The sequence below is a fragment of the Micromesistius poutassou genome (genome assembly GCF_964030765.1).
Source record: "Micromesistius poutassou genome assembly, contig: SCAFFOLD_5085, whole genome shotgun sequence".
NCBI classification, from domain to species: Eukaryota; Metazoa; Chordata; class Actinopteri; order Gadiformes; family Gadidae; genus Micromesistius; species Micromesistius poutassou.
In genome coordinates, this window is record NW_028179414.1 from 7,501 (window position 1) to 17,935 (window position 10,435).

A 10,435-nucleotide genomic window follows, 5' to 3' on the forward strand; every position below is an offset into this window, starting at 1 on the left:
GTCACTGAAGTTAAATGTCCATCGCTACACGCCACCACAGTGACTTCACTGCATGCGTTCTCGATGAGGCCGTTCCACCGAGGACGCATCGGAGGTGACTCGTGTGGACTTGGGACCGTTAAATATCCCAGAATGCATCATCGAGTCCGCTGCTGTTCCAATTGCAGGTGCGTACTCGCGTTCTCGGAAGTCTGTACTTGAAAGTCCGGACTTGCCAAGTACGTACTTCCAAGTCCGCGAGAACGTAGTCCGCGTACTTGGTATTGAGAAACGGCTAAAGCCTCCATGTCCGAGACCCTCCGAGTGTGTGTGTGTGTGTGGTGATGGCTGGTTCAACCTGTCCACACTGATTGCTCAATGAACAACAGGTGTGCAGCCTCCCCCCAGCCCCAGAGTCCAATCAGTCTGACTCTGCCAGGTGAGGCCACTGACACCAGCCATCATCCACACCACCATACGTCATTCAAATCACCATACATACTACATAATGACTGAGGTGATGATGACTTAGACTGTGGCGGGGTAGTTAGTTATGGTTAGAGACGGGTGGTCTGGTTAGTCAGGGTTAGAGACGGGTGGTCTGGTTAGTCAGGGTTAGAGACTGGTGGTCGGGTTAGTCAGGGTTAGAGACGGGTGGTCTGGTTAGAGACTGGTGGTCGGGTTAGTTATGGTTAGAGACGGGTGGTCGGGTTAGTCAGGGTTAGAGACGGGTGGTCGGGTTAGTCAGGGTTACAGACGGGTGGTCTGGTTAGAGACTGGTGGTCTGGTTAGTTATGGTTAGAGACTGGTGGTCGGGTTAGTCAGGGTTAGAGACTGGTGGTCTGGTTAGTCAGGGTTAGAGACGGGTGGTCTGGTTAGTCAGGGTTAGAGACGGGTGGTCTGGTTAGTCAGGGTTAGAGACGGGTGGTCTGGTTAGTCATGGTTAGAGACTGGTGGGTGGGTTAGTCAGGGTTAGAGACGGGTGGTCGGGTTAGTCAGGGTTAGAGACGGGTGGTCTGGTTAGTCAGGGTTAGAGACTGGTGGTCGGGTTAGTCAGGGTTACAGACGGGTGGTCGGGTTAGTCAGGGTTAGAGACTGGTCTAGGTAGGGTTGACCCAGAGGTTGCTCTCCCTGACGCCACCCCAGACCTGCTGGAGAAGTCCCGCTGCATCCGCCAGGCGGCGGCGGAGAGGGCGTTCCACATCTTCTACTACATGGTGGCCGGCGCCAAGGACGGCCTGCGAGGTTCAGCACTGCACAGCTCACAGCTAGAACCATCTAGAACCATCTAGAACCATCTAGATAGAAATAACATCTAGAACCATCTAGAAACATCTAGATAGAAATAACATCTAGAACCATCTAGAAACATCTAGATAGAAATAACATCTAGAACCATCTAGAAACATCTAGATAGAAATAACATCTAGAACCATCTAGAAACATCTAGATAGAAATAACATCTAGAACCATCTAGAAACATCTAGATAGAAATAACATCTAGAACCATCTAGATAGAAATAACATATAGAACCATCTAGATAGAAATAACATCTAGAACCATCTAGAACCATCTAGATAGAAATAACATCTAGAACCATCTAGAAACATCTAGAGAGAAATAACATCTAGAACCATCTAGATAATAACATCTAGAACCATCTAGAACCATCTAGATAGAAATAACATCTAGAACCATCTAGATAGAAATAACATCTAGAACCATCTAGAACCATCTAGATAGAAATAACATCTAGAACCATCTAGATAGAAATAACATATAGAACCATCTAGAGAGAAATAACATCTAGAACCATCTAGATAATAACATCTAGAACCATCTAGATAGAAATAACATCTAGAACCATCTAGATACAGCTAACATATAGAACCTTCTAGATCCATGTAGAACAATCTAGATTCATCTTGTGTGTGTGTGTGTGTGTGCGTGCGTGCGTGCGTGCGTGCGTGCGTGCGTGCGTGTGTGTGTGTGTGTGTAGAGGAGCTCCTGCTGGAGGACTTCAGCAGCTACCGGTTCCTGATGTCCGGTCACGTGGAGATCCCGGGTCAGGAGGACGACCAGATGTTTGAGGAGACGCTGGAGGCCATGGACATCATGGGCTTCACCCAGGAGGAGAGGACAGGTGCCCTCGTACCCTCACCCTTAACCCTGATTGCACCCTTACCCCATCCCTAAACCCTTAACCCACCCCTAAACCCTTAACCCACCCCTAAACCCTTAACCCACCCCTAAACCCTTAACCCACCCCTAAACCCTTAACACCCTCCTTATCCACCAAACACACCATGAACCATTTTGTCATTTTAAAGGGTAGAGACAAATCGGAAGGTATGTCTAAAAGTCTGAATGTGTCTGTTCTGTCTTCTGTGTCTCTGCAGGAATGCTGAAGGTGGTGTCCACGGTTCTCCAGCTGGGGAACGTCAAGTTTGAGAAGGAGAGGAACAGCGAGCAGGCCGCCATGCCGGACGACACCGGTAACTCCTCATCCTAACCTAGCGAGAGTCCTCCCACACAAGCTAGACTCCTCCCACACAAGCTAGACTCCTCCCACTAAAGCTAGACTCCTCCCACACAAGCTAGCTAGACTCCTCCCACACACAATAGACTCCTCCCACACAAGCTAGACTCCTCCAACACAAGCTAGACTCCTCCCACTCAAGCTAGACTCCTCCCACACAAGCTAGACTCCTCCAACACAAGCTAGACTCCTCCCACACAAGCTAGTGAGACTCCTCCCATACAAGCTAGACTCCTCCCACACAAGCTAGCTAGACTCCTCCCACACACGCTAGACTCCTCCCACACAAGCTAGACTCCTCCCACACAAGCTAGACAGACTTCTATTCAAACAAGATGTCCTACAAAACAACGTTGCTAACCTCGTTCAGTACAAACTGGCTAAAGTCAAACCCCTGTTAGAGAGAGAAGAGAGCTGGACAGACGTCTAGTGGCCGGTGACCCACACCAATCAGACTGCGGTACGGTTCTGGATAAAACCGCAATTAAGGGCCAGCAGAGACGCCCTGATGAGAACACACACACCGAAACCTCCACGGTTGACTGGTTAACACAAGCAGACCCTGGCTGGTCTGTTCCCCTCAGAACCCTGACTCGGTTCCTCCCCCCATCTCCCCCCTCTCCCCCTGTCTCCCCCCCCACCCCCCCCCCCCCCCCTCCAGCTGCCCAGAAGCTGTGCCACCTGCAGGGCATCAACGTGACGGACTTCAGCCGGGCCGTCCTCACCCCCCGCATCAAGGTGGGCCGCGAGGTGGTGCAGAAGGCCCAGACCAAGCAGCAGGTGGGTTCTGTTCAGTTCTGGGGTCCGGGACTCAGTATCAGGTAGGGCTGTTGTGGGGGGGGGGGTAGACCTATAGACCCTAGACCCAATAGCAGGCCGATTCTGGTGCCTAGACCCACTATCTTGCCCTGGTTACTGGTGTCTAGACCCACTATCTTGCCCTGGTTACTGGGTCTAGACCCACTATCTTGCCCTGGTTACTGGTGTCTAGACCCACTATCTTGCCCTGGTTACTGGGTCTAGACCCACTATCTTGCCCTGGTTACTGGGTCTAGACCCACTATCTTGCCCTGGTTACTGGTGTCTAGACCCACTATCTTGCCCTGGTTACTGGTGTCTAGACCCACTATCTTGCCCTGGTTACTGGGTCTAGACCCACTATCTGGCCCTGGTTACTGGTGTCTAGACCCACTATCTTGCCCTGGTTACTGGTGTCTAGACCCACTATCTTGCCCTGGTTACTGGGTCTAGACCCACTATCTTGCCCTGGTTACTGGTGTCTAGACCCACTATCTTGCCCTGGTTACTGGTGTCTAGACCCACTATCTTGCCCTGGTTACTGGGTCTAGACCCACTATCTTGCCCTGGTTACTGGTGTCTAGACCCACTATCTTGCCTGGTTACTGGGTCTAGACCCACTATCTTGCCCTGGTTACTGGGTCTAGACCCACTAACTTGCCCTGGTTACTGGGTCTAGGCCCACTATCTTGCCCTGGTTACTGGGACCCAGTAACAGGTGAATCCAATACCAGGTCAGTGAGGAACATGCGTGAGACAATCCCTCTCCCCGCTCATCAGTGCAGCAGTACCCTAAGGTACCCTCTAGTTACCCTCCCCTCCCCCCTCCCCTCCCGCTCCCCCCCAGGCTGACTTTGCCGTGGAGGCGCTGGCCAAGGCCATGTACGAGCGTCTGTTCCGGTGGATCCTGGCGCGGGTCAACAAGACGCTGGACAAGAGCAAGCGCCAGTCCTCCTCCTTCCTGGGCATCCTGGACATCGCCGGCTTCGAGATCTTTGAGGTGAGGGACCGCCGACGCTCCACCGCCGCTGGGTGGACCTGTGGTCCTTCAGCGTCAGCCTCACCTGGTGAACCAGGGGGACACATGCTCTGGTCCAGTCCATAAGCCATAAGAACCACTAACAACCAAAGTATGGTCAGGGTCGAGTGGTTATCTGGCCGGTCTTCATCATGACATCAATGTGTGCGGAGAACCTGGAGAACCTTCTCTCAGCTAACAACACCAGAACACAGGAGAGAGGAGAGCACTTCAATGGTCTGGTCTCCTGGTTAGGAGAACTAGTCCGGTCTCCTGGTTAGGAGAACTAGTCTGGTCTCCTGGTTAGGAGAACTAGTCTGGTCTCCCTGGTTAGGAGAACTAGTCCCGTCTCCTGGTTAGGAGAACTAGTCCGGTCTCCTGGTTAGGAGAACTAGTCTGGTCTCCTGGTTAGGAGAACTAGTCTGGTCTCCCTGGTTAGGAGAACTAGTCCCGTCTCCTGGTTAGGAGAACTAGTCCGGTCTCCTGGTTAGGAGAACTAGTCTGGTCTCCTGGTTAGGAGAACTAGTCTGGTCTCCCTGGTTAGGAGAACTAGTCCCGTCTCCTGGTTAGGAGAACTAGTCCGGTCTCCTGGTTAGGAGAACTAGTCCCGTCTCCTGGTTAGGAGAACTAGTCCGGTCTCCTGGTTAGGAGAACTAGTCTGGTCTCCTGGTTAGGAGAACTAGTCTGGTCTCCTGGTTAGGACGGAGAACTAGTCTGGTCTCCTGGTTAGAAGAACTAGTCCGGTCTCCTGGTTAGGAGCACTAGTCTGGTCTCCCTGGTTAGGAGCACTAGTCTGGTCTCCCTGGTTAGGAGAACTAGTCTGGTCTTCTGGTTAGGAGAACTAGTCTGGTCTCCTGGTTAGGAGAACTAGTCCCGTCTCCTGGTTAGGAGAACTAGTCCTGTCTCCTGGTTAGGAGAACTAGTCCGGTCTCCTGGTTAGGAGAACTAGTCTGGTCTTCTGGTTAGGATAACTAGTCTGGTCTCCTGATTAGGAGAACTAGTCTGGTCTCCTGGTTAGGAGATAGTCTGGTCTCCTGGTTAGGAGCACTAGTCCGGTCTCCTGGTTAGGAGAACTAGTCTGGTCTCCCTGGTTAGGAGCACTAGTCCGGTCTCCTGGTTAGGAGAACTAGTCCGGTCTCCTGGTTAGGAGAACTAGTCTGGTCTCCCTGGTTAGGAGCACTAGTCCGGTCTTCTGGTCAGGACGGCTCCTGAGTCTGGTCTCTCCCTGGTCTCTCCCTGGTCTCTCCCTGGTCTCTCGCTGGTCTCCTCAGGACAACTCCTTTGAGCAGCTGTGCATCAACTACACCAACGAGCGGCTGCAGCAGCTGTTCAACCACACCATGTTCACGCTGGAGCAGGAGGAGTACCAGCGCGAGGGCATCGAGTGGACCTTCATCGACTTCGGCCTGGACCTGCAGCCCTGCATCGAGCTCATCGAGAAGCCGGTGGGACGGACGGACTGGGACACACACACTGGGACACACACACTGGGACACTGGAACACAGAGACACACACACACACACACACACACTGGGACACACACACACGTGCAGGGCTATGATTCTAGCGGGTTCTAGTGGTGTGTCATGTGGTTCTAGCGGGTTCTAGTGGTGTGTAGTGTGGTTCTAGTGGTGTGTAGTGTGGTTCTAGCGGGTTCTAGTGGTGTGTAGTGTGGTTCTAGTGGTGTGTGGTGTGGTTCTAGCGGGTTCTAGTGGTGTGTAGTGTGGTTCTAGTGGTGTGTAGTGTGGTTCTAGTGGTGTGTAGTGTGGTTCTAGCGGGTTCTAGTGGTGTGTAGTGTGGTTCTAGTGGTGTGTAGTGTGGTTCTAGCGGGTTCTAGTGGTGTGTAGTGTGGTTCTAGTGGTGTGTAGTGTGGTTCTAGTGGTGTGTAGTGTGGTTCTAGTGGTGTGTAGTGTGGTTCTAGCAGGTTCTAGTGGTGTGTAGTGTGGTTCTAGTGGTGTGTGGTGTGGTTCTAGCGGGTTCTAGTGGTGTGTAGTGTGGTTCTAGTGGTGTGTAGTGTGGTTCTAGCGGGTTCTAGTGGTGTGTAGTGTGGTTCTAGTGGTGTGTAGTGTGGTTCTAGTGGTGTGTAGTGTGGTTCTAGTGGTGTGTAGTGTGGTTCTAGTGGTGTGTAGTGTGGTTCTAGTGGTGTGTAGTGTGGTTCTAGCAGGTTCTAGTGGTGTGTAGTGTGGTTCTAGTGGTGTGTAGTGTGGTTCTAGTGGTGTGTAGTGTGGTTCTAGTGGTGTGTAGTGTGGTTCTAGTGGTGTGTAGTGTGGTTCTAGTGGTGTGTAGTGTGGTTCTAGCAGGTTCTAGTGGTGTGTAGTGTGGTTCTAGTGGTGTGTAGTGTGGTTCTAGTGGTGTGTAGTGTGGTTCTAGTGGTGTGTAGTGTGGTTCTAGTGGTGTGTAGTGTGGTTCTAGTGGTGTGTAGTGTGGTTCTAGTGGTGTGTAGTGTGGTTCTAGCAGGTTCTAGTGGTGTGTAGTGTGGTTCTAGTGGTGTGTAGTGTGGTTCTAGTGGTGTGTAGTGTGGTTCTAGTGGTGTGTAGTGTGGTTCTAGTGGTGTGTAGTGTGGTTCTAGTGGTGTGTAGTGTGGTTCTAGCGGGTTCTAGTGGTGTGTCATGTGGTTCTAGCGGGTTCTAGTGGTGTGTAGTGTGGTTCTAGTGGTGTGTAGTGTGGTTCTAGTGGTGTGTAGTGTGGTTCTAGCGGGTTCTAGTGGTGTGTGGTGTGGTTCTAGTGGTGTGTAGTGTGGTTCTAGCGGGTTCTAGTGGTGTGTGGTGTGGTTCTAGTGGTGTGTAGTGTGGTTCTAGCGGGTTCTAGTGGTGTGTGGTGTGGTTCTAGTGGTGTGTGGTGTGGTTCTAGCGGGTTCTAGTGGTGTGTAGTGTGGTTCTAGTGGTGTGTAGTGTGGTTCTAGCGGGTTCTAGTGGTGTGTAGTGTGGTTCTAGTGGTGTGTAGTGTGGTTCTAGTGGTGTGTGTAGTGTGGTTCTAGTGGTGTGTAGTGTGGTTCTAGTGGTGTGTGGTGTGGTTCTAGTGGTGTGTAGTGTGGTTCTAGTGGTGTGTAGTGTGGTTCTAGTGGTGTGTAGTGTGGTTCTAGTGGTGTGTAGTGTGGTTCTAGTGGTGTGTAGTGTGGTTCTAGTGGTGTGTAGTGTGGTTCTAGTGGTGTGTAGTGTGGTTCTAGTGGTGTGTAGTGTGGTTCTAGTGGTGTGTGGTGTGGTTCTAGTGGTGTGTAGTGTGGTTCTAGTGGTGTGTAGTGTGGTTCTAGTGGTGTGTAGTGTGGTTCTAGTGGTGTGTAGTGTGGTTCTAGTGGTGTGTAGTGTGGTTCTAGTGGTGTGTAGTGTGGTTCTAGTGGTGTGTAGTGTGGTTCTAGTGGTGTGTAGTGTGGTTCTAGCAGGGTTCTGTGTGTGTGTGTAGAACAACCCTCCAGGCATCCTGGCGTTGCTGGACGAGGAGTGCTGGTTCCCCAAGGCCACCGACGTGTCCTTCGTGGAGAAGCTGCTCAGCACACACACCACCCACGTCAAGTTCTCCAAACCCAAGCACCAGAACAGGCTGACCTTCACCGTGCTGCACTACGCCGGCAAGGTCAGCAGCGCCCCCCCCCCCCCCGGGAGGAGTGACCTCTGCAGCTCACTGCAGGCCCACTGGGGACGGACCCCCCCTCACCCTCCCTCTCTCCCCTCTGTGTGGCCCCCCCCAGGTGGATTACAACTCTGACAGCTGGCTGACCAAGAACATGGACCCCCTGAACGACAACGTGACCGGCCTGCTGAGCAACTCCTCCAGCGCCTTCATCCAGGAGCTCTGGAGAGAAAGCAAGGACGCCCCCCCCTTCTCCCTCCCTCTCTAATGCCGCTTTTCCACCGCCAGTACCAGCTCGACTCGACTCGACTCGCCACGCCTTTTTTGCGTTTCCATTGGCAAAAAACGTACCTGGTACTTAGAACAGGGTACTTTTTTCTTTTAGTACTACCTCCGTCAAGGTTCCAAGCGAGCGGAGTAGGTACTTTTGTGTGACGTAAACAGGCTGCTGGTAACTGATTGGCCAGCGGCTGTAAATGGGAATAATCACTCAAAGTTAAGTTGTGTCCGGCGTGGTTGGAGTCCACGAACCCGCTCCCGAGGGGGACACTGATCAGAGTTTCGCCGTGTGTGTCGCTCCTTTCCCGGGGCTAGAGTTAGGCTGCGCGTGGTTGTGTGTGTCGGGCGTGGTTGTGTGTGTCCGGCGTGGTTGTGTGTGTCTGCCGTGGTTGTGTGTGTCCGGCGTGGCTGGAGTCCACGGACCGGCTCCGGAGGATCAGCGTTTCGCTGTTTCGTTTCAGTGTCGTTCCTTTCCCAGGGCTCGAGTTTCGCCTCTATCAACGTTACCGTATGACAACAATAGACGCGCAGTCATTGCGCTTTTTATTTTATTTTATTTCCCCATCATAACCTTTCCCAGGAATCAGGAAATAGTCTTGATCAGATTCAGATTTCCCGGGAATCGCGTCTCCCGTGATTAAAACCTAATGACGACCCGCCCATGGTGGAGAGGTTCTTTTCTACGACCCGCCCACATTGAAGAGGTACTTTTTTAGATCGAAACGCGCCTGGAACCGAGTCGAGTTGAGTTGAGTCGAGCTGATACTGTCGGTGGAAAAGCGGCATATCACACCCCCGGGTGTCCCCAGCGCCCAACGCTTGGTTTCTTGTTCTTCCTCCGCCGCTGCCGCTGCTGGTCCTCCTAACGCTGTGTGTGTGTGTGTGTGTGTGTGTGTGTGTGTGTGTGTGTGTGTGTCTGGTGTCTGGGCAGTGGACCGCGTGGTCGGCCTGGAGACCATCAACAAGTCCAAGAAGGGGATGTTCCGCACGGTGGGGCAGCTGCACAAGGAGTCCCTGGGGCGGCTGATGACCACACTCAACAACACGCAGCCCAACTTCATCCGCTGCATCATCCCCAACCACGAGAAACGGGTACCGACGCCCTCCACGCCGTTCACACGAGGGTCTGTCTTGTGATTGGGTTGAACCAGCCAGCCTGAGCCTGAGCATTTTTTTTAACGTGACCCCCTGACCCCTGACCCCTGACCTCTGACTACCACTACCGTCGTTATTACATCCATCCCTTGTAGCCCTGTTGTTATGGAAACCTCCTCATCCATTCTGTGGTTGGCTGGGTGCTTCCATTGTTGACTGGGTACTTCCTGTTGTTGACTGGGTACTTCCTGTTGTTGGGGCACTTCCTGCTGTTGACCGGGTTCTTCCTGTTGTTGACTGGGCACTTCCTGTGGTGGACTGAGTACTTCCTGTTGTTGACTGGGTACTTCCTGCTGTCGACCGGGTTCTTCCTGTTGTTGACTGGGCACTTCCTGTGGTGGACTGAGTACTTCCTGTTGTTGACTGGGTACTTCCTGCTGTCGACCGGGTTCTTCCTGTGGTGGACTGGGTACTTCCTGTGGTTGACTGGGTACTTCCTGTTGTTGACTGGGTACTTCCTGCTGTCGACCGGGTTCTTCCTGTGGTTGACTGGGTACTTCCTGTGGTTGACTGGGTACTTCCTGTGGTTGACTGGGTACTTCCTGCTGTCGACCGGGTTCTTCCTGTGGTTAACTGGGTACTTCCTGTGGTGGACTGGGTACTTCCTGCTGTTGACCGGGTTCTTCCTGTGGTGGACTGGGTACTTCCTGTGGTTGACCGGGTACTTCCTGTGGTTGACCGGGTACTTCCTGTGGGGGGCAGCCGGGGAAGATGGACGCCCAGCTGGTGCTGGAGCAGCTGCGGTGCAACGGCGTCCTGGAGGGGATCAGGATCTGCAGGCAGGGCTTCCCCAACCGCATCCTCTTCCAGGAGTTCAGACAGAGGTGTGTGTGCGTGTGCGTGTGCGTGCGTGTGTGTGTGTGTGTGTGTGTGTGTGCGTGTGTGTGTGTGTGTGTGTGTGCGTGTGCGTGTGTGTGTGTGTGTGTGTGTGTGTGTTAGGGCTGCTCGATTATGGAAAAAAACGTAATCACGATTATTTTGGTCAATATTGAAATTCGATTATTCAAAGTCTCTCCAAAAAACACCACTTTGTAAATGAGAACTTCAAAATTTCCCCTTAAAAATATACACAAAATGGTCAAATAGAAAATAAAGTCC

General features: G+C 52.5%; 1 protein-coding gene across 1 annotated transcript in view; it reads left to right on the plus strand.

Annotated features, from left to right (window-relative positions):
* The window catches only part of LOC311372860 (myosin-11-like), a gene marked incomplete at both ends in the record, with an annotated part of 14,603 nt that extends 4,442 nt beyond the window's left edge, over window positions 1-10,161 (plus strand). The window contains 10 exons of the mRNA XM_084489802.1: window positions 1,126-1,224; window positions 1,980-2,123; window positions 2,380-2,475; window positions 3,181-3,299; window positions 4,165-4,317; window positions 5,607-5,780; window positions 7,736-7,906; window positions 8,022-8,136; window positions 9,114-9,274; window positions 10,040-10,161. Of these exons, the coding sequence (XP_084345928.1) occupies window positions 1,126-1,224; window positions 1,980-2,123; window positions 2,380-2,475; window positions 3,181-3,299; window positions 4,165-4,317; window positions 5,607-5,780; window positions 7,736-7,906; window positions 8,022-8,136; window positions 9,114-9,274; window positions 10,040-10,161 (1,354 nt within the window). The remainder of the gene's footprint in view (window positions 1-1,125; window positions 1,225-1,979; window positions 2,124-2,379; window positions 2,476-3,180; window positions 3,300-4,164; window positions 4,318-5,606; window positions 5,781-7,735; window positions 7,907-8,021; window positions 8,137-9,113; window positions 9,275-10,039) is intronic.
* Between the last annotated feature and the right edge of the window lie 274 nt (window positions 10,162-10,435).